At 45.1% G+C, this 27,250-nt stretch overlaps 2 protein-coding genes across 17 annotated transcripts in view; both read right to left on the reverse strand.

Annotated features, from left to right (window-relative positions):
• The window catches only part of LOC110497361 (GRB2-associated-binding protein 1), a 69,635-nt gene extending 56,624 nt beyond the window's left edge, over positions 1–13,011 (reverse strand). For 2 of the 16 annotated variants that reach the window (XM_036954262.1, XM_036954253.1), the window contains exons 1-2: positions 12,325–13,000; positions 12,088–12,217 (exon numbers count right to left, since the gene is read on the reverse strand). In XM_036954262.1, coding sequence (XP_036810157.1) covers positions 12,088–12,159 — 72 coding nt within the window. In that variant the 5' untranslated portion in view covers positions 12,160–12,217; positions 12,325–13,000. Of the gene's footprint in view, positions 1–12,087; positions 12,218–12,316 lie in introns of all 16 variants that reach the window. The other 14 variants (XM_036954264.1, XM_036954259.1, XM_036954266.1 and 11 more) reach the window with 11 other exon arrangements.
• A 4,336-nt stretch (positions 13,012–17,347) lies between these two features.
• On the reverse strand, positions 17,348–27,240 carry LOC110497360 (ubiquitin carboxyl-terminal hydrolase 38). Its single transcript, XM_021573425.2, has 11 exons — positions 26,853–27,240; positions 25,584–26,319; positions 24,780–24,915; positions 24,490–24,619; positions 23,729–23,830; positions 22,964–23,122; positions 22,503–22,696; positions 22,203–22,302; positions 21,968–22,074; positions 19,891–21,268; positions 17,348–18,344 (listed from the first exon to the last, which is right to left on the reverse strand). Exons 2-11 carry the CDS (start codon positions 26,263–26,265, stop codon positions 18,183–18,185), a joined length of 3,150 nt encoding a protein of 1,049 aa, XP_021429100.2. The 5' UTR covers positions 26,266–26,319; positions 26,853–27,240; the 3' UTR covers positions 17,348–18,182.
• Positions 27,241–27,250: the final 10 nt, after the last annotated feature.

The following is a 27,250-nucleotide window of genomic DNA, read 5'->3' on the forward strand; positions in this document are numbered from 1 at the left end:
TCTGGTATAAACGCATTTCGATAATGATTTTAAAAAAGAGAAAGAACAAGACGAAAAGAGAAAAATAGAGAGAAAGAGAGCGATAGAGGTAGGGAGGAGTGTGTGGTCTGTCCGTGTGGGCCGGCCGACTCACAGTAACCCGAGAAATTACACGGGGCGGCGGTGGGCATTTCACAGCTTGTCTCCAGGGTGCCCCCTCCCCCTGTCGCACAAACACACATAGGAATCCTCAAGAGGGGAGATTGGTCCACACAAAGAGGGGCTGGGCCACAGCAGCAGTGGGTCTAGAGGCTGTACGAAGGCCTTGCAGAAGCACAGGTGTCCATTTGGCAGAGACGACAGCATGCGCACACGTTTGACAATCCATGCCAAACCGTAAAATGAGTGACATACTGACACATGCGCATAATATTAGTTATGTAATGAGGTAAAGCCACTTACACATGGTCCCTTGTGGTCGACTCTCAACAGTAGACCACTCACGTGGATTGATAAGAGTCAAACAGTCCAGATCTCTAGATCAAACAGTAAAGTCACTAAACACTGAAATGTGAAGGGCACACCTTTTCCTCTCAACGACCATGAATCACAGCGGCTGTAAAATGTATGAGGTCTGGATATTAAAATGTAGCATTACAGGCTTTACGGCCCAGTTATGCTCATCTAGTTCATGTCTGCGTCCCAAAATGGGACGTGGCCAAGGCATGCAGAAGGAGGGGGGGAAGATGATTTAATGGTAGTTTCTAATGAAGCATGTCTTTTCCATGAGAGCGGATTTGGGAAGAGGCTCAACTATAAGCTGACTAAGAGGACTAAGACAGACAGGCAGAGTTAACCTCTACTGGGTTAAACAGCCCACAGCAGCAGCTCACACCCTGATCCACAGTTTGTGGGTGTGTGATTAGGTTAGAGCCAGAGAAAGGAGGAGACAGAGCGACAGACAGAGCGACCCAGAGAGGAGTTGTCAGAGAGTGACCGAGCGACCCAGAGAGGAGTTGTCAGAGAGTGACCGAGCGACCCAGAGAGGAGTTGTCAGAGAGTGACCGAGCGACCCAGAGAGGAGTTGTCAGAGAGTGACCGAGCGACCCAGAGAGGAGTTGTCAGAGAGTGACCGAGCGACCCAGAGAGGAGTTGTCAGAGAGTGACCGAGCGACCCAGAGAGGAGTTGTCAGAGAGTGACCGAGCGACCCAGAGAGGAGTTGTCAGAGAGTAGAGGTAGCGCACCCCGCTAACTAGCTAGCCATTTCACATCGGTTACACCAGCCTCATCTTGGGAGTTGATAGGCTTGAAGTCATAAACAGCACAATGCTTGAAGCACAGCGATGAGCTGCTGGCAAAACGCACGAAAGTGCTGTTTGAAGGAATGCTTACGAATGCTAGCTAGCAACTTACCTTGGCAATTTACCTTGGTAACAGGCAGGCTCCTCATGGAGTGCAATGTAAAGCAGGTAGTTAGAGTGTTGGACTAGTTAACCGTAAGGTTGCAAGATTGAATCCCTGAGCTGACAAGGTAAAAGAATCTGTCGTTCTGCCCCTGAACAAGGCAGTTAACCCACCGTTCCTAGGCCGTCATTGACAATAAGAATGTGTTCTTAACTGACTTGCCTTGTTAAATAAAGATTAAATAAAAAGGTGTAAACAATTGTAAAAATAATAATTTCAATGTAAATTGGCGTCCAAAAACAACGATTTCCGATTATGAAAACTTGAAATCGGCCCTAATTAAAATAAGCCATTCCGATTAATCCGTCGATCTCTATCAGAGAGTGACCGAGCGACCCAGAGAGGAGTTGTCAGAGAGTGACCGAGAGGGGGAAAAAAAGAGGTAGCACGAAAGTGAAACAGAACGAAAAGCACTAGACACCAGCGTGGTAGACCACTATTCTCTCTTCCCTCCAGACATCTGGTAGCCATCAGCACCGCACACAGGAAGCGGCCGCCATGCCGTGCTGGGGCGCCAGGGAGCTGCGCCTTTTTCCTCCGTCAGACTCAGCGCTGCGCTCAGCAGAAACAACAAATCAGGCAGCAGAGGCCAGCCCTCACTGAACACAGCAGAAGCACAGAAGAGGCTCACATTCCTACTACCACAACCTGCCAAGAGGAGCCCTGAGCAGGGAGAGGGACAGAGAGTAGGCTGACAGAGGCTTGGCTAATGGTGTGGGTTTGAGGCTAGCTCGGTGCATCTTTTAGTTTCCTTCCTTTCTCTCCCTCCCACTCTCTCTGCCTACTGATGGCCTATGAGGAGGTGGAGTGGATTATTGATTGACATTCTGGAATATCCCAAAATGCACACACCAAACACATGCACACACACCTTGCTCACTTAGCCTCGGAACTGGTTCTGAACTCCTTCCAGGATGATTTCACATGTGCTTATACACAGGCTCCATACACTCTCAGCTTTAGAGACTTGTTCCCATGACTGCACAAACAATCCAGTGGTCTGGACCATAGAAACAGGATCACTAGGAAAAGCATCCCCATTCAAGTCAATGTTCTGTGATGGGCCTGCAGGTCATATTTGTATTTCTATGGTCTGGTCCCGTGAGCTGCTGGAAGGGGAAGCCAGCTCTGCCTGAGAGGCCAAAGCAAAGGGACCATCTTTGGACATCTGTGTGCTCCTGGGTCCCTGCAGCAGCCCCCTCTCTCTGGAGCAGCAGTAGGACTCAAAGTTGGGGCTGGAAATAACCTCTCTCTCTGTCATAAGGTCTATTTTTACTAGCCCGATGACTCCAACTGAATTCTAGCGCTGCTCTGTTTGCTACATAATTCAGTCTGAGACCGCAACAAACTACTTCAACGATGGCAACGTCAAGATAAGGGGTGTTGTACAGAACAAAGTAATCAGCGATTGGATCATCTCTAACCAATCAGAGTATCAAAGCCAATGACAAATGTAAAAAAATAAATAAATACAATTTTTTAAAAAAGGCACTTTACCCACGAGTGTCCCAGCCCAACCTGGCGGTTTCTGAGACCAATCAGAACGGTTAGAATGTTTGCGTCGGGGAGGTAGTAGGTACTCATAAATTGCAGAGAAGAAACTAGCATCCGTGGTCGTGGCGTAGCGTTTGGGTAGCCAGGTAATATCTTTACAGCCAGACGTCAAAGGACGGGCTTAACATGGAACAATAAATAACGATTTCTAAAGTTGTGAACTCTGAACACGTTCATGTTATATCGTACTGCAAGTTGCATTTATGTAGCCTGCATTGTATAAATCTGTCTTCATTGTCTGCCCTGGATACAGGCATTTAAACCTATCCAGCCAAGAGTCTGGAGAAGTGTCTTATCTGTGCTTCATAAGAACTGGGTCTGGATAGTGTTAAGAGTTGGCGTATTCAACCATAACGCCATGTGACTGTGGAGCTCTACAACAACCACAGGAGAGTTTCCACACACAAAAAAAAACAGAAAGTGTGTATACACACACCGAGTGTACAAAACATTAAGGACACCTGCTGTTTCCATGACAGACTGACCAGGTAAAATCCAGGTAAAAGCTTGTTAAATCCACTTCAATCAGTGTAGATTAAGGGGAGGAGACAGGTTGAAGAATCCTCAAGCCTTGAGATAATTGAGACATGGATTGTGTATGTGTGCCAATCAGAGGGTGAATGGGCAAGACAAACAATTGAATTGCCTTTCAATTGGGGTATGGTAGTACGTGCCAGGTGCACTGGTTTGTGTCAAGAACTGCAAAGCTGTAGGGTCTCTCAAACAACAGTTTCCTGTGTGTATCAAGAATGGTCCACCATCAAAGGACATCCAGCCAACTTGACAACTGTGAGAAGCATTGGAGTCAACATGGGCCAGCATCCCTGTGGAACGCTCGACACCTTTTAGTCCATGCCCTGATGACTTGAGGATGTTGAGGGGAGTGCAACTCAATATTAGGAAGGTGTTTGTAATGTTTTGTACATTCAGCAGGAGATAGATAAAAGACTCAATGACAGTATAAACAGCAAGAGCCAGGTAATAAAGGAACACATCTGTTTACAGACTGCATCAAGCGAGGCCAGCAGCCCAGCCACCAAGCAACATGAAAGCAAACAGTGTTGTTTAAAGGGGGGGGCCTTAACTTCCAACTAGTTGCTATTTTCCCCAGGAGGAGCGGTAAGGAGAGAGGGAGAGAAGAATAGGGGGGTGGGTGGTGGTGGCGTTATTAGCAGTGTTTGTCAGAGGAACACGTTGGGAGTTATAACAGGCGGACTTTGGAAAGACGACATGGGCCTAGAACGCCACATGACCACCACCGCAGTTGACGAGAATAGCCACAGAAACAGAGAACTGGTCACCAGGACTGTCCACACAGTGGTAGTGAGTGACGCAAGGAAATTGTTACATATGGGGAAGGATGGGGTCTGTGCTGGTGGACTTTCCCACTCCACAACACTAATAGAACAAGTCAGACCACGAGGAAATACAGATAAATGTACAATTAGTTATAACTTAGAAGTTATAAGGATCTTATCCCTGCTATATCATCACTGCAGTCCACACTGTCAGACAGTGTTCCTCGTCTGACCGGCTACACGTAGCTGCTGTAGCACTAAGCCCGTGGGTTTTTGGCCGTGGGTCAACTCCAGACCTATTCTTGGTCCCTGAGTCCCAGACAGACTATCAGGCAGAAAGTGTGCATAGATTAACTGTCTAGTGTCTGTTATAAAAGACCTATGGCTTTCGTCACTGGATTGTTAACTACACCAATAAAACCAAATCAGGCGAACCGTTGCCGCACATACACACCTGAGTGAAAAACAAGCCGCTGAAATACACCACAGCTCATGTTAAATCAGGCTTCCTCGATGTTGAAAAACACCGCGCGAGGTTTTCACCCATGTGTGTGTGTGTGTGTCCCTGTAAAATAACCTAAACTTTCTTCATAGGGCTTAGCTTTAATTGGCTGCTGTGTTATTGTGGTTATGAGCATTGTTTATCATGTCGTGATTGGGTTTCAAGCGGCCCCCGCTACGTAAACAAGCAAATGAAAACTTAGACAACCGAAAAGCGCCTTGGGTCGTCTGGCGATACTGGTGGAGCTCTGGGTACATAAACACTAGTCAGGTGGTCGTTTTCTTTTTTTGGAGAATCATTCAAATACAAACAATGAATGGGTCTGAGACAGTTCATCTGTTTGGAAAATATTTCAGTCTTTCGAAACGACTGAAAGGAGGGATAAACAGGGTGTATGTGGTATATAACAGCATTGTAATTGCTGTGTCAACAAGATATCACCCCGCATTAATGTTGTATGCCTTTCTTTTTCTTTATGTTTCTAATGGACATTTAAATAATTGATGGCCGATGCAATCCATTATTTTCTGGGCATGACTGCTCCCACACAACAGCAGCAGTCTGCTGCTTTTCAAAATGGACTGTTCCGTTGTCGTGGTAGCCAGGAGGACATACTCGGCATCCCAAATGGGAACCTGTTCCCTATACAGTACACTACTTATTGGTCAAAAGCAGTGCAATACATAGGGAATAGTGCTGTTTGGGACACACTGGCTCTCCAAACCTGTTCCTGGAGAGCTACCGTACTGTTGGTTTTCACTCCAACCCTAATCTACCGCTCCTGATTCTAATAAATATCTGGTTGATAAACTCAATCAGGTTAGTTACAACTGGGGTTGGAGTGAAAACCTACAGGAGGGTAGCTGTCCAGGAACAGGGTTGGAGTTTAAACCTACAGAAAGGTATCTATCCAGGAACAGGGTTGGAGAGCCCTGGTCTTCAACAATAATGTATGCTGGCTAGGAATAGCCTCTTACGCTAACGCCATACAAGCGCTTCTCTGTTCCACTTGCTGAGCAAATGAATCCTGTACTCAGAAAAGCTATTCCTTTGTTTCGTTTGACCACTCCACTGATTCCCATCTGTCTATCCGTCCGCTCTGTTTGTTCAGAAGTTGCAGAATTTCCTCCTTGGTTGGTCGCAAATCAAAAATGTTAAATTAGGCTTGAGCACGAGTAATGGCTTATAGGCCGCTGCAGCGAGCTACATACAGTAAGTGGTTCAGGTCAGGAGACAGACTCCCTCAAGCTGCTAACTGGTGAAGAGACATTTACAGAAGTGGAAGGATATTTTCTGAGCCGGCTAGAGGATGTCCTCAGTAAGTTTACTGCCAACACCCTATGGGTTCGTCCCAAAGGCACCATATTCCCTATTTAGTGCACTACTTTTGATCAGGGCTCATTTGGGACAGAGAGAGAGAGAGACACTCAAAACAGGGACCTTTAGGGTTCAACATTTTCCCCCTCAGCTCGTTGTGTCAGCCTGTCTCTGGAGTATTGTTGTTCAAACACTGAGGCCCTGTGAGGGAAAGGATGGGAAAAGCACAGCATGAATAACCCCTCTGAATGCTTTGGATGGGACCAACCAATTGAGCTTCCTATGAGGAGAGAAGAGGAGCGATCCATGTCGCCATATGGGGAGGGGACACCGAGAGCGATTCCCCCTGCTGCCTCGCGGCCTTAACTGTCTCCGCACATTAAGTGGAGCTGACGAAGTAACAACCAACTTTTATCCCCTTTAATTTCCTTGGGTAGTTTAGAAAACACAGCGCAGATGTCTCAAGACACACAACCTGCAGGGCTCTCTCTTTGATGAAAGCTTTACAAGTGGGACCTCCATAAATTCCCAGATTGCGAGAGAGGCGAGAAACGAAAGAGGAAGTCTAAAAATGAAAGATGGAAAGTGCAATGTCAATGAAATAAAAACCTAACAGAGTTGCATGTTCAGAGCAAACGTTTACATTTCTGCGGCTGGGAAAAAAAAATCAGACTGGAGTGGTTGTGGTAGGTTTCCTCATACCATCTTACCAAGACAAGAATGGAGAACGCAACGGTTCTGAAGGTGACCTTACATTAATACATCCTATAGGCCAGGGGTATTCAACGCCTAGTCTACGAGGTCCGGAGCCTGCTGGTTCTCTCTTCTACCTGATAATGAATTACACCCACCTGGTGTCCCAGGTCGAAATCAGCACCTGATTAGAGGGAAACAATGACAAAAGCAGCGGAACTGGCTTTGAGGTCCAGAGTTGAATTTGATGGCTATAGTATATCAAATTGAAAAAAAATACCTATCCTGTGTATGGATAAACCTGTAACACACTAAACACCCACAACACTGTGGTCCATGAAGTTTATATGCCAGTGTATGGCCCCTAGATGGGACAGAGACCCCTTTCTCTGGGGCCCTGCACTGTCATGGTTACACTCCTACTATATATGCTGTCTGTGTGCATACATGTCTCCACAAAATAGAAAAAAGGCCTTAGTGTGCACTTTGAGCTGCCCAGTGCTCTGCCTGCCGGTAAACAGGGCGGTGCTACAGACACAGGCAGGCCGCTGAACAGTTTAACCCTTGATCTCATCCAATCAGGGGCTGAGCTGGCCAGCCGGAGACAAACTTTGCCCAGAGTGGTTAACCTCCCGGCAGCCAGCAGGGCTACGTGTCTGGCCTGGAGCTACTGTGGAGAGTAGAGGCTGAATGCTCAGACAGTAAGGGTCAACACTGGAGAATGAGAGGGCACACAAACAGAAGGTCTACTTAGATCAACCTGTACAGTCTATGGATGACTCGTCTCCCTGACAAAAGCAGCAGAACCACCTCTCTGACCCCCCCTCTCAGTTAACGCCTCCACACACACAACCGAAATACCCATCCCTGTATCTGTCACCTTTACATTCAGAACCCTTGCCAGAGGTAGACCTACACTACCGTTCAAAAGTTCGGGGTCAATTAGAAATGTCCTTGTTTTTGAAAGAAAAGCACACTTTTTTGTCCAATAAAATAACATCAAATTGATCAGAAATACAGTGTAGACATTATTAATGTTGTAAATGACTATTGTAGCTGGAAACAGCTGATTTTTTAATGGAATATCTACATAGGCGTACCGATGCCCATTATCAGCAACCATCACTCCTGTGCTCCAATTGCATGGTGTGTTTGATAAAACTTGGATTAGCTCGTACAATGCTGTGTACTACTCCCGTCACAGAACAGCGCAAACTGTCTCTGGAATAGAAAAAGGAGTGGGAGGCTCCGGTGCACAACTGAGCAAGAGGACAAGTACATTAGTGTCTAGTTTGTGAAAGACGCCTAGAAGGCCAGCATCCCAGAGTCGCCTCTTCACTGTTGACGTTGAGACCTGGTGTTTTGCTGGTACTATTTAATGAAGCTGCCAGTTGAGGACTTGTGAGGCGTCTGTTTCTCAGACTAGACACTAATGTACTTGTCCACTTGCTCAGTTGTGCACCAGGGCCTCCCACTCTTTCTATTTTGGTTAGAGACAGTTTGCGCTGTTCTGTGAAGGGAGTAGTTTGTACGAGATCTTCAGTTTCTTGGCCATTTCTCGCATGGAATAGCCTTCATTTCGCAGAACAAGAATAGACTGACGAGTTTCAGAAGAAAGTTCTTTGTTTCTGGCCATTTTGAGCCTGTAATCAAACCCACAAAGGCTGATACTCCACTAGTCTAACGGCCAGTTTTACTGCTTCTTTGATCAGAACAACAGTGCTAACATAATTTCAAAAGGGTTTTCTAATAATCAATTAGCCTTTTAAAATGATAAACTTGGATTAGCTAACATGACGTGCCATTGGAACACAGGAGTGACAGTTGCTAATAATGGGCCTCTGTATGCCTATGTAGATATTCCATTAAAAACATTTTTTAAAGCAGCCATTTCCAGCTACAACAGTCATGTAAAATTTTAACAATGTCTACACTGTATTTCTGATCAATTTGATGTTATTTTAAAATGGACGAAAAAAACTTTAAAAAGTTCTTTACTTTAAAAAAAAAAAGGAAGTTTCTAAGTGACCCCAAACTTTTGAACGGTAGTGTATATTAGAAGGTTGGCCTATAATCTGGATGGGCACCTGAAACCGGGTCATGATGTCGTGGTTACGGCGTAATCCTGAGGACGCGTAGGCTGTATTAGGCATACTGGGTTCGGTTATTCACAGTCCCAGGCTGTCCTGAGAGGGCTCACGTGAGGTCGCCTCCACCCACAACCGCTGCTGTCGTTAGCCACTGCCACACACACACCGGCAAGTCTCACACACTCAGCGAGTGGGTCGCACACACCTGGCCCAGTGTAACTCAGTGGGGGTTCCAGCTAACAGCTTCAACCAGAAACAACAATTCGCCAGTGATCAGTGTTCCTTCTCATACTACATGCAGGGCCTCATCTACACCACACAGATCCTATTAACACTGGAGGGTCAAAATACAGCCATTCATATTGTCGAACACCATTAAGGACACACACACACACACACACACACAGCTCCAAAACTTACACACACATAAGGTCACAAAATCGGTGTTTAAAACAGAAGCGCCAGGCTTTGGCAGAAGTGTGAATCAGATGAATTGGGTCAAAGAGTTGGTCAGAGACAGCAGAACAGGCTGTTCCTACAGGGCCACAAAGAGGCAGCAGCAGAACAGGCTGTTATAGGGGCACAATGAAGCCATTTAGGACAGAATGGACATGTACCAAATCATACAAATAGCTTAACACATTCTTAGTCTATAGACCTGAGTGTAGTGAAGTAGTAGGCTACAGTGCAATCAGGTCACAATCAGTTCTCTCAGGGGCCTGGTGAAATGCAACACACTGCATTTACCCATTGGATTATACCCTTAACAAAATGTCCACTTCTTAAGGAAGTAGACCATTCTCAGTGCTCCATTCACATAAGGATAAGTGTTCCCAGTCTGTCACTTCAGAGTGACATGCTGTAAGTAAGATGGACTTGATGAATGAACACCTCAGGGTGTTGCAGTCCACCAAGTTAGCAGTTACACAACCTCAGTGTGTACAGCAGCTGGGCTGGCTCCCTACACTACCCTTCAGTTAAAACATCACACACACACACACAAACACACACACACACACACACAGTGTCTTGGTCACTAAGTGTCATGTGATCAGAGTCTCCTGTCTCATCTGTTCCTGCTGTGGGAAGGCATAGTTACTTACTGTATCACCATGGTTACTGTGTCACCACCACTTAACCACTCTATAGTAAACCCTACACCCCCCTGGCTGACTGACTGTCATACTTCACAATAACAGAGGGAGTGTTGAGCTCCAGGTGCCGATTGATCATGACTAGGGGCTGGACTTCTTATCCTGACCATGTGACCTGAACAGGAAACGCTCTGGGACCTCAATACAGGTTCTAACTTTGGGGCGGCAGGTAGCCTAGTGGTTAGAGCGTCGGGCCAGTAACCGAAAGGTTTCTGTGTCGAATCCCCGTTCTGGCCTTGAACACTGCTCCACTGTAGGCTGTCATTGTAAATAAGAATTTGTTCTTAACTGACTTGTCTAGTTAAATAATGGTTAAATAAAATAAAAAAAACAGGCTCTAAGTAGGGCTGCAGTCAGTAAAAACTCCTGTTCTAGGCATGTAGTTACAAGGAGAACAATGAACTGAGTTCTGTGCAGATTCAGATTGATCATAACATCAGTGGAGGGAGGACAGAAGGAATGGTATTTGGCAGGCAATGCCTTGGTTCAGTATGGCCAACCAGAGACATTGGGAGAATCTCAACTGCATACTCCTCACATCCTCCTCTTGCCCCAACTCCTTCTCAAAACCCGTTGGCTGAGAAAGCCAGAGGTCCTTCGCCTCCAGTGGGTTTTGAGGACGCGAGGGGTATACAATCGAGATTCTCTCGGAGAGATCGGTTGAGGAGAACTGTGGTTGCTGTGAAAACATGTAGAGCGCAGGGCCGTCCAGTTCCTAATGCAAACATCAAGAGATATCCAATAAGCCACAAATATAACACTTCACAGCCTTTTGGACACAGCAAGACATTTATAAATGGTCATTTGTGTCTCAGAGTTGTGGCGTGCAGTCTCTTTAACACGCCATCTTTGTAGATTAGGAGCAAATACAACTGATAGAGGGCCCACGAATACAATGGCGATAGATGTTCTTTGGATAGATAACAGATCCAATATCATGGGAACTAATATACAGCCAACTGATTCGCCCACTGACTCACACAGTAAAGAAAGGGGACATATACAGGGTGGCAATTTCATTATGGGTGTGAGAATGTTAACACTTTTCAGGTAAAAAAACAAAACAAAGGTCATGTAAGACTATCAACAATGACATCCAGCTTCCAAAGTGTGTGATTCATAGAGAGACAACCATTACTTTGCATAACTGTGTTCTAGCTATGCAACTGTGATTGAAATGTATTTTCATATCATTTCAATACTGTACTGATTTATATGGGCATACCTACCTGTCTCGTAAGTAGGCCGAGTCTCGAGTCTACATGGGACACTCTTCACGCCACTTTGATACAAAGTTATTGTCGTTGCAGGTTAGCAGAGCATTTTTGGTAACTTTAACCAGTCTCCTAACCTGCTGCGTAATTTCTCCTAACCTGCTGTGTAAGTTCTCCTAACCTGCTACAAAAAAGTCTACATAGACTAGCCTATGGAGAAGACTGAACATTCTAATTTCCTGTGACAACCAGAAACTGCTTTCAAAAGCATTCCTTTTAAGAACACAAGTCAATTGGAATTCTTTCACGACATTGTGAGAGTTGTAACGTGATCTGTTTGTTAGATTCGTACATTAGTCAAACCTACACTTAGGATTGACATTAAAGCATGTGCTCATAAACTATTATGCTATGACTAGACAGACGAGCATTTCAGTTGCCTTGCCGTGGAATGCGAATGTTGCACAGTATAGGACCATTTTCATGAATGCTTTGTTGGAATTTGCATCAAATCACTGAAAAGCTCAACAGCATGCAGGCTGTCATCATAACAAGATGTAGCCTAGGAGGCCATTGTCACTTGACAATACTACAATCGGATTTTAAATCCACTTCTTGCTATTCATGAATTGTCGATAGTTTTGTTGTAGCAAACAAAGATTCGAGATGCTGCATAAACTTTGTGCAGCGGGGGGAGGTGATTAGCGAGGCAACTTACGCAAATCGAAATAATCGAAAGTGTACATTTGCATAGCTACACTGTATCCGCTCTGTGGTAAGGATCCAAAGCAAGATATGAATATGATCAAGCTCAGACTTACGTAACGTCTCAACTTTTTTTCTGGGGGAGATTTTCTTAACCAGCCCGAGCACACCACATCTCCCCCGCTCATCTTTCCTCCTTTCTTCCTCGCCGTCTGGATGTTTGGGCCGAGATTGTTTTGAGTGAACCTGCAAATATTGACAGGGAGCGGTCAATGGAAGAAAATAATATGAAAAAAATGACGTCGCATTGGTTGAGATGTTATGAGTTGGGTAAGCGATAAATACCGTCACACCTCCTAGTCTGCGCTGCGAGTCACCAACAGCGACTTTAAGACAGTCCTCTGAAATGTATCAACCACTTTTGTCAAGAAGTGTGTTAAATAGCCAAATTAAATCCCAAAGTGTCGTGCGTCCGTGGTTACCTTCTTCTGGATATGTTTCGTACTCCAAGCAGAATAGTTGCTTGCAAGTGAAACTCGCCGAGTTTGGCTTTCAGTAAACGCGCTTTTATGCAATTCCTTCCAAAGTAGATCAAATATTTTTAAGCACACTAGGATACTTATTTCCCTCTCCTTTCCGAAGCATAATTGTTTCACGGAAAGTACAATGCCTTTTCACCCAAAAACGTAGCGTTTCACCGACCTTCCTCCCAGTTTCACTCCCTGTGGTTGCTAATTATGATTGACAGATCGGCAGCTCTGTGTTTTCCCTGAACTCAGCCTGACAGCCTCCTTTGGAACACGCAGGCAGAGGGAGAGGCGGCGTGCAGGAAAAATTAACCAACACACCATGGGACATGTAGTTCTCAATTGTTTGGCGTTTCTCGCCCTAAAACAAATAACCGCATTTTGATAAATTATTTTTGTGCATATGGTTAGTATAGATTTACACCCATCTCACTGAATACCGGGGGAAAATATGGCTTTCTTATGACTGAACGGAATAACAAAGAACCTGCATTCCAGTGTTCAATGTAGGACCTCTCCTACCATGTGCACGTGGAAACTACACTTACCACAATGCGCGCCATTTGTGCGCTCGAAGTCATGCAACCTCGAAGACAGTGAAGAAATGACGGTACAATTAGAAAGTTGGCGATTGCCATTACGTTATATCTATGTGTGTAAGTGTGAGCACCAAAACCAGAAACAACAAAACTCGAGTAGGAATATTATAATTTCAGCAACAATAAATAAAACATATCTCTTCATCATATGTTTTACATTTATTTAACTAGGCAAGTCAGTTAAGAAAACATTTTTATTTACAATGTTGGCCAACGCTGGGCCAATTCTGCGGGTGCCCTATGGGACTCCGAATCACTGCCGGTTGTGATACTGAGACACAGTGCCTTAGACCCCTGCACCACGCAGGAGCCCAAATGAATGAAATGTCTTTGTTCCTTCATTGCAAGAGTAGGCTATCCATCCCTTGAAGACTAGTAGTGTTGTTCTTGTAGACCCAGAGCCTGACCATTGTCAATTTGACAGAGATGAGTTCCCATGAGGGTTAAAGTATCTGTGGAATCCTGGAATGTTATTGTAATGGTAAAAAGCTTTTAGTTTTTTGGCTATTAACCTGTATTTGTAAGTGCATCTATAATGTTTGACTGCCAATTTCTAATGGGTTTGAGCATAGTATACATGAAGGTCAATATTGTGATTAACAAATTGTCAACTGATGTACCAAAACAAATATTAACTTTTCATATAACTTACTAATACAAATGAATAACTATTATTGTGCACAACAGCCATCACAGGGCGGCAGGGATCCTAGTGGTTAGAGCATTGGACTAGTAACCGGCAGGTTGCTGGATCGAATCCCCGAGCTGACAAGGTAGAAATCTGTTGTTCCACCCCTGAACAAGGCAGTTAACCCACTGTTCCTAGGCTGTTGTTGTAATTAATAATTTGTTCTTAATTGACTTTCCTAGTTTAAAAAAACATTTCAATGTATGACTCAAGCAACACAATAACATTCAAACAATGTATTAATCATATGCAGATTCACAACTAAGTACAGTCATGACCCACCCAGTTGTGAGTGAGACTTTACATTCTAATATTAATCAATTTAAACATTCACATAGCCATTAAAGATATTTGTCACAGCATAGCTCCATACAGCAGGCAAGCCCAACCAGTGAGTACAACAATTGAGTACATTTGTCAGTCTACCATCCATAATACTATTGATACTACTTGTCAATGTCTTCCAAAATACTATTCAGCCTGGGAGATAATTTTTCCTTTTTACTGTGTGCTCCTCAAGATGGGTCTATGACACCATAGAGCTGAAAGAAAGATATTGCTGTGGTAAAAGTTGCTATAGTCACTGGCATTTTGCTGAGCCATGCTAGTCATTGGGGAACTTACAGGAGCATAAATCCCAACTTCATGGTCCCCAATAGAATGAAATGGAAAAAGAGAGAGGAAGGGAGGGAGACAGAGAAGGCATTATGTTTATTAAATTACATTTTAAATGAGTGGTTCCAGAGTTCATGCTTTTGCAAGGGAATTAAACTTTTATGAGAAAGGCATTAAAACAAATTGCATTTGACGTGTCGTGGGTGGAGACCAACCACAGAAAAATAAAAACATTCAAAACAGGGATCAAACAATATGCATTTGTGATTTGTGTGGGGATGTTAGCTGCTCATCAATTCATCCCACGTTGGTTTTTGCCTTCATTGTTATCACATTGAAATCTCTGCAATAATAGGGGTTATAGCATCCATTTTAAAGCCCACCGCCACAATAATAGTATTTCATAACTTCAATTGAATTGTAGCGTACTTCATATGTTCCCAGAGGGAAGTTGTTTTGCCACCATGGCAGTAAATACAATAGACTGAAAAAGTTGCTCCTAAAAAGTGCAGCCTGGCAAATCTACATACAATACTGAAAAAATGTATAAATGCAACAATTTTACTGAGTTACAGTTATAAGGAATATATAAGGAAATCAGTCAATTGAAATACATTAAATTAGGCCCTAATCAAGCCATGGTTGGGTTTGGGAGGGCATAGGCCCACCCACTTGGGAGCCAGGCCCAGCCAACAAGAATTTAATTCCCCCACAAATGGGCTTTATTACAGACAGAAATACTCCTGTTTCATCAGCTGTCCGGGTCGCTGGTCTCAGACGATCCTGCAGGTGAAGAAGCTGGATGTGGAGGTCCTGGACTGGCGTGGTTACACTTGTTCTGCAGTGGTGAGGCCGGTTGGACGCACTGCCAAATTGCCTAAAATTACATTGAAGGCAGCTTATGGTAGGGAAATTAACATTCAATTATATGGCAACAGCTCTGGTAGAGATTCCTTCAGTCAGCATGCCAATTGCACACTCCCTCAAAACTTGAGACATTTGTGGCATTGCAAAACTGCACATTTTAGTGACTTTTAATTGTCCCCAGCACAAGATGCACCTGTGTAATGATCATGCTGTTTAATCAGCTTCTTGATATGCCACACCAGTCAGGTGGATGGATGATCTTGGCAAAGGAGAAATGCTCACTAACAGTAATGTAAACAAATTTGTGCACAAAATTTGAGAGAAATAAGCTTTTTGTGAGTATGGAACATTTCTGGGATCTTTTATTTCAGCTCATGAAACATGGGACCAACACTACATGTTGCATTTATATTTTTGTTCAGTATATTTGGGCATTCTGAACCTGCTGATGAAGCTGCTCTGGTACCATTAAAAAAAAAGGCCACACTTGATATCATACAACACTGAGTTGTGTAACTTACAGGGAATGCCACTGCTCAATAAAACTTTTGATGTGTCCTTACAAAACTGTACAAGTGAAACGCAAATGGATCGGTCAATTAATAATTGAGTGCCATTGATTTTTTTCCCAAATGCTTTTTTGAGGCGATTACAGTGCTACTACTACAGTGTGTTGTAAACCTAATGGCAGGGATACCGAATAGCACAGAAATGACCCATGTGAAAACCACAAGCTTGCATTGCTACATTACACATATTGGCTATGCCATTAGCAACAGCAAGTGTGCTGATAGGGTCAACCGTTGCATACCATTCTCTATTAATGTAGTGCCACTATTGCAAGTCTGGCACTACTGTTTTAAGACCCATTACATAAAGATGCTTCTCAATCTCCTTTTGGAGAGGGTAAGGGTTCTATAACATGTCGGGCCCCGTCTAAGAGGTTTTTAGGTCAGTTTCCACTGGGTAAGGAAACCTATCCTGGCTGGTAATTTGAATGATGAGGCTTTCCCATGGGAGGTCTGTCTGACATCACCGTGAACTCTCCCTTCTGTTACTCTTATAATCTCTCTACTGGGTCATGTTCATTAGGACACACCGTAACAAAACATTTCAAAATGTGGTGCAACGTAAAACAAAAAAAAGACATTTTCAGATAGTACCTCCCCATTTCAGGATGTTTTCCTCCGTTTGGTGGCTAATGAACACGACCCGTGGTATTATACAAGATTGTCAAGGAGGATGGATTTATTTCCTTCTCCCTGGACACTCCTTCAGTCTTACTCAAACATATTCACCTATGGGCTTAGAAGAGCACCGGTAATTGACCTTATGCCGGGACTGTGCATGAGAAACATTGAGACGCCACAGCAGTGATAAACGCACCACACCTGAAGCAGGCGGTCTTGGCTACAGCTTCAAAGCCACTCTGCTCCGTCTTTGATCTAGTGAAAGGGGATACCTAGGTAGCTACAAAACTGAATGCATTCAACTGAAACGTGTCTTCCGCATTTAACCCAACCCCTCTAGGTTCTCTGAAGAAATCACATCCACACTGGCAGAGGAAATGTTACCGCAACTTAGCATGCCGTTCATCTGTATCACAGCAACATACTTCATTAAATGGGAACACCGCCCAAAGGTAAATGTCTGGACATTCAATCATTAACAGTGCCTCAAAACCAGTCTTAACATTCACTCAAACATCAAGTGTCCAATTGGAAACCTAAGAACCATAGCCAGTACATGTAATGTTCAGTATGACTACAGCGGAGGAATGCCATGAAAAGATAAACAATACACATAGCAACCCCAACCTACAATATTTTAATGTTGAATAAGACAAAAGGTAGGAGGCATTGATTGTGTGTGGGCAGACTGGGCACTGACAACACATGAAGCTGAACACAGCCATGCATTCATACGGCCGATAGCTAGCTACTGCAGTGTGTTCAGAGAAGCCAATAATACAAGAGCATCGAAATGACACTTGTGGGAGAATGTGAAACGTGAAGGTGTAAAACTCACCAGGGGGGCTTGTGGGTAGCGCTAGGTGGACAGAGCAGGCAGACACAAACAAGACCCTTTCGTCTTTAATATTGGGGGAAATCATGTATTGTACATAACTTTAAAACACTGTACAGCAAGGCTGAGGTTTGTGTCTTTCCAGTCAAACTTTTTGTAAATTCAGGTTTAATAATATCTAACAAAAGGCACAAAATCTGCAACAAAATAAAAGTATCCCTGAATGAATAACTTAATTATAAGAGTCAATGTTAGGAACCAGAACCCCACCTTAAGAAAGTTGTCAAACGTTCAGCATGCAATTAACACACACATTTTGTATTAAAAGATGAATCGCATCTAAAACTTTGTGTATACAGTATTCATGGCATTAGTTGATCATATTCCATGTTTATTGAATATACTTTCACACCCATACCTGTACATTTTATTGCATATGAAAAATGTCTTATGACAAGTACACATCAATGAATCTCCTTATCAAAAATCAAACCCACCGCTTGAAAAAGAAAAAGAGAAATGCATGCAAACCAGAGAAGGTTATGAGGTCCAGCTTGTCCCGAGGCAGAAAGTTGTGAGTTATGGACGATAATAAAACGACAGAGCCAGACATGAGAGGTAAGACCCTCACTGTAAGGTTGAGTCCAGTGTTGACTTCAGTATTGTGTGTTGGATTTAAGTCCATGTGGGCGTGTACATTATGCCTTGTATTCAAGTGCTCCCTCCAAGATATTCAGCGCTCTCTCTCTTTACGTTCATATGTGCTTCACCTTCCACTGGATGAGTAGCCAACCAGACTTCTCTGTGCATGTCTCTCATATTTGGAGTCCAGTGGTCTTTCAGTGCTATATTTACTTGTCTCTCACTCATTCTTCCCAGTCCCTCCTCCATCAGAAGACCAGTCTGTTGACAGTGTTGAACCCCCCACCTCCTCCTCCCCCCGAGGGACCACAGCTGCCCGGGGGTTCGTTGTCGTCTGGTCCATTGGGCCTGAACGAGCAGGAGGCAGAGGCCGCCTGGAGAGCTCGGGTCCGCGCGTTCAACTCCTGTTCCTATTGGACAAAAGAGTTCGGGACCATTAAACACTGTTCAGAGGGTCGTTCATTAGGGACCAAATGGAAAAAAATAGAAACAGGCAGGGACTACCTGGAGTTTAATTTTCCAATGCAGAACGGTTTAAAATGTTACCTGTCCTAATGAACATGACCCAGGAGTTTGGGTATTCTGTCTGAGCAAGAAAATGCAGCTCTGCTGTCCTCTTGTGGTTACTGCAAATGTGTGGTTGAAGTCTTGTTTTTTTGAGAGATTAACGACTCATGAAATTTCACTTGACTAATTGCATCTTGAAAGCACAAGGGAAATGTGTAACATGTGTATGGTTTGCTTTCTGAATACTTGCAACATGTTTTGATCAAAGCTTGTTCAGAACTACTTTAATCCCATCAATGGATACATGGAAAACAGGGTCCTGTTAAATGTTGAACATGGGCACAAATTGAAAGGACAAATTCCAAAAACAAGTCCAAAAGAGAAGAGCAAAGCGTGACATTACCAGAAATACCCTGAAGAATATGGAAACGTGTCTGACATTCCGATGCCATCCCCACAAAAAAACACCTATTTTCCCCACAATCACTGATAACCAGGGGCGAAACTTTGGTTTTAGAAGTGGGGGGGGCATCAAAAAAAAAATAAAAAAATTATCCAGTCAGGTAAACACGCCAAACAGGACCGCATGGTCCTAAAGCACACTGTTGCCTTGTTTTGTATCACATTCCAATGATAAAACTGGGGGGGGGGGATAAAAATGCAATTTCATGCATGCCCCCCCCCCCCATCCCCAGTGAAAGTTGCACCCCTGCGGAGTACTACTTTGTTGAGGGAAAATGTAGTGATACGATTATGATATGTTGTCTCACCTAGCTATCTTAAGATGAATGCATTAATTGTAAGTTGCTCAGGAGAAGAGCAAAATGACTAAAATGTAAACACGCATGCACCTCAGCGTCCCATGCTAATCAAGCAATTAGAGGAAGGTTATTGGAGGCTTGCGTGATCATAAGTGAACACAGTCCACTTCCCTGGGCCAATACATTAGCATAGCCTGATGCATCATTTAGGTCAGGATCACACTAAACGGTTATGCTAATGGCTGCGTCACCCCTCCTTGGCCTGTATTTAGTGACAGAAATGACAGGCGCCGACACAGGAGGGCTTTTTATGTAGAGATAATTGGTTGGAGCGAATCGGATTTTCACCCTTCTGCTACTCTGTTATCTAAAACTGGTCATTGAGAGAGAGATGAAAGTAGATTATTATAATATGAGTTGTTGCCCTCGTGGTTAAGAGGGTGGGGGTCAAAGGTGAGGCTTGTCCTACTTGTAAAGCCAATGGAAGAGGCTGCTTACACGTCACCAATTTAAGAGTATTCGATGAAACAAAAAATTGCTCTGATAACTAAAGAGACGATTTCCTTAAGGTTTCAAACCAAAAATGAACATACTGTAAATGAAATTGAGTAGAGCCCTTGGATAAACACGAGCAAACAGAAAACGCCTCATTCACTATACTGTAACTCCTCACACCCCCTTCTCTCACCTGTAAAAAGAGCTTGTTGTCCTTGGTGACGGCGTCCATCAGTTCTTTCTGCAGCGGAGGTTCAGAGCCCAGTCTCATGCCATTGGCCGTCACTCCCCCGGTACTGTTTTGCCCCCCCGTAACATCCTGTTTCCGGTAGATCAGCACGTAGGCCGTGTCCTTGGGGAAACGGTTGGTGACGTTCTGAACCGACCCCAACGAAGTGAACGTTACCCTGCTGTCGTTGAACAGCAGCCAATCCCCGGCCGCCTGGCCTCCGCACACCTCTTCCACTTCCTGTTTGGGATGAGTCGCCCCAGAGCAAGTGAGTGCGATGGGCTCAGTCTGCCCGTTGCCAGGATCCTCCCCCAGGGCGAGGGGATTGGCTAGGTGGTGTTGGGCTCCGTCGGCCCCATTGAGGTTGCGGCCGTAGGAGTAGTAATGGCCACTCTCCGACGACATCCCAGAATGCATCACTACAGAGCTGAGGACGTAGGGAACGAACCGGGCCGCCGGCCACACCCCTACCTCACTTTCTCCTCCTGCCATCCCGTTATCGCCCTCTAGCCCAGTCTCCTCCTCCTCCTCTCTCTGCGACGGCTTCAGTTTCTTGGCCAGGTTTTCGCTGCTCTCGGGTGAGTCCACTTGGAGTGGAGAGGATGGTGGCAAGGTAGAGAACGAAGAGTGTTTGGGTGGAGGGGCGTGCACGGGCAGTCTCATGAGCGGCGGGATGGTGACGTTGTCCAGAATCTTGCGGCGCACGTGGCACTTGGCGTCGTAGGAGAACCTCAGCAGCGTGAGGATGAGGTACTCGGGCGCCGCCACCACCCTCATCCCCCGCTCTGCCCGCTGCAGCGAGCCACACTTCTGGCAGAAGTAGGCGTTCTCCTTGTCCAGGATCTCTGGCGCCAGGAAGTAGTCCACGAGGTCAGGAACAGACAGCGGTGGCTCGCTGGACCCTGGAACAAAATGGACGCCAGTGGTGGAGGCCGTGACGGGTTTGGGAGAAGGGCCTATTTCGGGAGCCTCGCTGCCCCCGTTGACAGCCCCCTGGCAGGGGCCCCGGGGTTCCTCTGAGGGGCCCTCGGTCTGAAGAGGGCTGGAGGTGGTGGAGGGACAGAAGGCCAGGGATAGGTCAGTGAAAGGTTCTTCTTTCTCCGAGACGCTGTTGCATGTCATACAGCGGATACCCGTGCTCAGCCTGCCTCCAAACATCCTCTCAATGAGCGTCCTCTCGTCATTAACCTCAGACTTCCCCTCCACAGGGGCCACGGGTGACACTCCGGCATCCTCCGCAGAGGTTTCACCTCCGGTGTCGTTGCTCGGTCCGTTGCCAGGGGAGACAACATTTGGCTTGGCTGACATGAGAACCTGGATGGTTTTCTCCTCTTCGTGTAATCTTGGCAACAGAACACAAGGAGACAAGAGAAAGTTCAACCAAAAATACAACATGCAAATGAATGTAACAGCATAATAAACGGAGCTGTCCTTTTCAATAACACCCATTCGAGTGAACATGAAATCTTTAAATCCTTCTCTCAAAACACTAGATTTATACATACATTCTTTCCATCTATACCTGGAGTCATACAAGTTTTAGGAGCTGTAGGGTGCTCCAGCAGTCTACTAGATGGTGTACTACCTGTCCAGGAGGAAAGAGTTGTAGGGTGCTCCAGCAGTCTACTAGATGGTGTACTACCTGTCCAGGAGGAAGGAGCTGTAGGGTGCTCCAGCAGTCTACTAGATGGTGTACTACCTGTCCAGGAGGAAGGAGCTGTAGGGTGCTCCAGCAGTCTACTAGATGGTGTACTACCTGTCCAGGAGGAAAGAGTTGTAGGGTGCTCCAGCAGTCTACTAGATGGTGTACTACCTGTCCAGGAGGAAGGAGCTGTAGGGTGCTCCAGCAGTCTACTAGATGATGTACTACCTGTCCAGGAGGAAGGAGCTGTAGGGTGCTCTAGCAGTCTACTAGATGGTGTACTACCTGTCCAGGAGGAAGGAGCGGTAGGGTGCTCTAGCAGTCTACTAGATGGTGTACTACCTGTCCAGGAGGAAGGAGCTGTAGGGTGCTCTAGCAGTCTACTAGATGGTGTACTACCTGTCCAGGAGGAAGCGGAGGTACTCAGAACAGTCCTGCTGGGATCCTGCATTGAACCAGGGGGGCCGAGACGCCTCAAAGAAGACTCTGGGGGCGTACGCTGCCCTCTGCAGGAGAGACACACAAACTGAATGACCACTCACCGAATACACACACCAAGTGAAACGTCAGGGATGGATCCATAGTCATTTCCATTGAAAAACCCGATGGCCACTAACAGCAGCGGGAGACAAACCTGGGTGTGTGAGAGGAAGGTGAAGAGGAGCTGCAGTTTCTTCATCAGTGTGTTGGCAGTGGCATCATTCAGACGTAACGATAAGACAAGCCTCCTGAAACTGGGACAGGACCATAGAAAGGTTTGTGCAGAGCATTTCATAAGAACTTCCTACATAAATATTGCAGCATTATATAATTATATTGTGAGAGGATTCAAGTCAGAATGTATATAGACAGCTTTGTTAACTATGCGGTCAACTCAATATAAATGCAACGTGTTTAGTACACAAGTTGTGTGTGTACTAAATCCACTACTCACTCTGTGGCTGAGAAGAGTGTCTGTATGATACTGTTCATGTAGCAGGTGTTTCCCAGGTTGATGAGGCCAGTCTTGCCCGTCTCAGACTTGCCCGGCAGCCTCAGCAGGCCTGATGCAAACGAGTTGGACTGGGACGTCCAGGCACTTTGGTTCAGAACCAGCTTGATCTTCTCCTCACCGGGCCCAGGTAGCTCCTAGAGGGGAGGGAGACAGCTTTCAGACACTACATACACCACATTTACTACACGAGCTGCATAGTATTGTACACTGTCCGAATTTTGAAGGTCCATCCTTCAATAATGACATTATTCACGACGCCACAAACACTCAGTTGGTCACATAAATAACGTAACCCCCCCCCCCCCAATGTCAGGCGGATCATAATATAAGGACAGTAAACGTTTGATACATAAAAAAAAAGGGCAACACTCATGTGGTCACTCATTGTCAAGGTGTCTTACTTTGATGGCCTCCAGGATGTCGTCGTAGAGGTCAGGGAAGCCAGAGTACTGGTACATCATACAGTGGACGAGCTCTGTGAAGTGCAGCAGGAAAGCCTTACTGGTGGGCAGGCCGTCCTGCTTCAGACTCTGAACCAGGTCCACTATGTGTGGCACGACCTGGGGAAAACACATTGAATGAACGTATTGTAGACAAACATTTACAGTAAAGTCGTTTAGCAGACGTACAGTTAGCTAGGTGAGACAACCAACATATCACAGTCGTGGTACATCAATTTATCCTCATCAGCAAAGTCAGTGCTGGTACACATGATGTTCTTGGTCATGTGCACATCACATCTGTTCTAATCTGTTACAAGGTGGAAAGGTGCAGTGTAGGAAACTAGGCACTGCATATAGCAGTAGAATAGCACTAAACACACTGATGTAGTGACTGGTAAAAACATCAACCTTCACATGCTACATTAAACCTCCCTTTTTGTCATGGGGGGGGGGGGGGGGGGGGGTCACACTGACATAAATGTAATCAACCTTTTAAAATGAATTGACAATCATGGCAGATGAAACCACCACCAGTCAACTAAAGGACCATCTTGGTGCTTTAAACACTTTACACCTCATTAGTGGAAGAGCCCTGCTGAGAGGAGAGTGCATCTGGGAAATGGAGTTTAATGGAGCCTGAAGGTATTTCAGTTAAATAGGGGGAATGAGGGAGGGAAAGACATGCGGTGCGCAATAGAACGAGTTGTATTGTGTGTTTCTTACCAAGTGGAAGGCCTCAGGAGAGTGTTGGAAACTCAGCAGCATATGGGAGAGAACCACTAGGGCCCCCTGTCGCACGATGGGGTACCACAGACGGTTGAACACCTACACACAAAGATAAAACATATAGCATATGTATTGTACACACACTGACACAGAAACACACAATTCAGAAGTGATACAGCTGGACACCATAATGACCAAACTACAGGAACACATTTTCGTTCATGTGATCATCTATTCATCAGTTCTAACTGAAGTTACTCTGTAGTTATAGATGCCATCACCACAGAGTTTCTAAACCCAGAGGCGCAACATCGCAAGACTTCCGGGAACGCTTGCGAAACAGATCAGGCCGGGGTTTGTGAGTCAATGAGAGAAGTGAAAAATTGTTCCTTAGTTGTGACTTGTCTCAAAATCTAAAGTCACAGCCTAGATTCCAACCAGTTGTTGAACATGTTATTACTCCAACCTTGTGAAAGTGACAAACTGACACGTTTACATTTTTGTCAAATACTACTTTATATCGAAGGAGTGCCTAGACGACTGTTCGACACGATGACATGTTTCTGAGCATGGGCTTAGCTAGCCAACGTCGCCAAGACATCACCTACAGCGTCATCAGGGATTTCTATTGGAGAAGCAGTTTCTGCCCATCTTCATATAGAGTACTGTATTTGCTATTACCATGTGTAACTACCATCTTAGCTCATTGGTGCATTGACACACCCTGCTGAGGTAATAGTGGTCAGTACACTACCCACCAGTTCAATCTTAAGTAGGGTGACATCTATGAGGATGGTGAACTTCTGCACCGCAGCCAGCCCCTTCAGCAGGGCAATGACCCACATCTCCACATGGTGGGCTAGAGGCCAAGACAACCAGTCAATCATCCTGAGGAAGGAAAGAGAGAGAGAGATGGAGAGAACGGTAAATAAGGGCAGAAAAGCGCTATTAAATCACTACATCCCATCTAGTATACACACTGCAAATACAACGGATTCATTTATTCAGTTTAGCTAATGAAAAAACACAGTAAAAGGCACCCAGTGACCTGCAGAGTGCTTGAGTCATGCTGGTGTCTTTGACGTTCTGGTCGGTGGTAAGGCTCTTGATGAGAACTGTGATCATCTGGAGAGGTATGTGCTGGACCAGGCTGGCTAGGGCAATGGAGGGGTCGAAGGAGGGGTCTGTGCAGAACACAAAAAAAACTTGAGTATAATTGACTGATGTTCTTTTTTTGGGGGGGGGGGGGGGGTCACAGCTTATGAAATATGCCCCAATTGTATTCAAATGTCTTGTTTACAACCTCTACCCTAACCAAGTGACCCAATTCAAGTCTGATATTGAGCAGTGCATGAACTCTCCACCACCCTGGATCATTAAAATGACAAAGAAGTTACTGTTCCAAGTCTCAAGCATGTGCTAACAAGCCTGACATTCCTAGTTTTTCCACAGGTGGGCGAAGGTGGAGGTAAATTAGTGGCTGCATTAGAAAATAATATAGTGTACTTTACTTCTGATATTGTATTTGAAACTGCTCATTTTGCACAAATTATTTATAAAACTTTATTTATTTAACTAGGCAAGTCAGTTAAGAGCAAATTCTTATTTACAATGACGGCCTACCTGGGAACAGTGGGTTAACTGCCTTGTTCAGGGGCAGAACCACAGATTTCTACCTTGTCAGTTCAGGGATTCGATGTAGCAACCTTTCAGTTACTGGCCCAAAGCTCTAACCACTAGGCTACCTGCCGCCCCAACTTGTATGGGACATTGATGCATAGACACATACAGTGCAAGTTGTGCGTTTGTGCTCATCTGTGACTGTGTGTGGTGCTCCCTCCGTCAGTCTCACCAGTGGAGGAGATTATAGCGAACACCTCCTGCAGAGATGGCAGCAGTGTGACCGGCTCCGCCTTCCAGATGTTCTGCAGCAACGTGCTGACCTTGGTCACCTGGTCCACGTACTCCCTCAGCTCCCGCTCCTGGCTGGCAGGACAGTGGAAGTACCCAATGGTCCTCACCAACTGCTGGCAGAACAAAATGGCCATCTTCTCCCGGGGGATGCACTGTATGAAGTCTGAGAGCATGGTGGCGAGACGGGCGCACAGGGCTGGCTCAGGCCGTTCACACACCATCCTTAGGATTTCTGTCTGGATGATAGAGAAGATATCCAGCACCGAGGGACAGCTGATCAGCAGCCGCAGGCAGCCATGGATGTAGTCAACCACGGCCGGGTCCTTGCGGTCCAGGGGGCCGTAGCCCTGCTGTAACAGGCCCAGGACAAAGTCTTTGCTGAAGAAGAGCTCAAAATCAGCACGGTGGTAGCGGGCATAGGCCTCCAGCACCTGGAAGCCCACCTGTTTCTGGAATGAGTCTTCACCCAAGAAGATGAGGCGAGTGGTGAGGGTGTACAGGGCCTGACATTGCTCCACCGTGACCTCTTTCTCTGCGGCTTCGACTACTTTCTTCACAATGGCCTTCTTCACTGAGACTGAGTGAGAGGAGCTAACCAGCGCCTCTAGAATCTTATCCATGATGGCAGGCGATCTATATAGCTGTGAGGGGAAAGATCAGGGAGCAGTCCACACCTAAAGACGAGAGCGAGCAGGACATCAACCACCATTAGTGACCAGTTACTTATTCTGGCTAGCTTTCCATTTCTTCATGGCATGTCCACCACAGCTAGCTAGATAGACGTATGATTCGGTCAACAACTTGTAAATAACAAACTGTAATCGTTTTTACCATTGCTGCAAAGTTGTATAAGCATAGCAATATTACACGGCTATGAAGCTAGCCACAGGTAAACAAAAACACAGCATCATGCTTTGCCTTATCATCACAAAGCTAGCTAACTTAGCTAGCTAAACAAGTTAACACATTGAGCTAGTTACAGTACCCACAATCGGCATGTTATCGAATTCAAATTAACTGAGATTAAAGGCATTGATGCACAAATAAAACAGGTGTGGATAACAAACTGTGTTTCGTAATTTAGCTAGTTAACGTTCTTTAACAAACTAGCTAGCATGACGTTAGCTGTGTATGGTATTGCAACAAAGCAGGCCGGAGATGTCACTAACTTAGCTAGCAGAAATGTATTTTCCCAAACATCACGTACCAATATAATTCATAACACCATCATCCGATGAAAATATAATAAAATGCCAGTTGACATTAGTCGCCGGTTAACAGCTCATTCATTTTCTTATTTTGACATTATAAAATAATATTTTTAAAGCTAATTTAAAAGCCCTGCAGAAACGTCATTCCGATGGACCACGAATTTTTCTAGGAGTCTTCTGCTGCTGACGATCTCATTGCCTGTTTAATAAAGAACGAAAATGGCGACTATAAAATCAAATATATAAACTTTTTGTGAATTACAGGTTTGTTTAAATACAAATATAAACATACTGACAATGGTTTGTAATGACTTAAAACTAAATGTATTATTCCACGGACTTCTTTTACGCACTAACTGAGCTCATAGCCATTGGATAGGCATAGCATTTAGAC

Source organism: Oncorhynchus mykiss, chromosome 19, assembly GCF_013265735.2.
Source record: "Oncorhynchus mykiss isolate Arlee chromosome 19, USDA_OmykA_1.1, whole genome shotgun sequence".
NCBI lineage: Eukaryota > Metazoa > Chordata > Actinopteri > Salmoniformes > Salmonidae > Oncorhynchus > Oncorhynchus mykiss.

Excerpts from the sequence above, each read along its gene's own strand:
- LOC110497360 (XM_021573425.2), bottom strand. The coding sequence starts at position 26,265 with ATGGATAAGATTCTAGAGGCGCTGGTTAGCTCCTCTCACTCAGTCTCA. Across the intron at positions 24,620-24,779 it reads ATGACTCAAGCACTCTGCAG|GATGATTGACTGGTTGTCTT; the intron begins GTCACTGGGTGC and ends TTCCTTCCTCAG. Across the intron at positions 21,269-21,967 it reads CTCCGCTTCCTCCTGGACAG|ATTACACGAAGAGGAGAAAA; the intron begins GTAGTACACCAT and ends TCTGTTGCCAAG.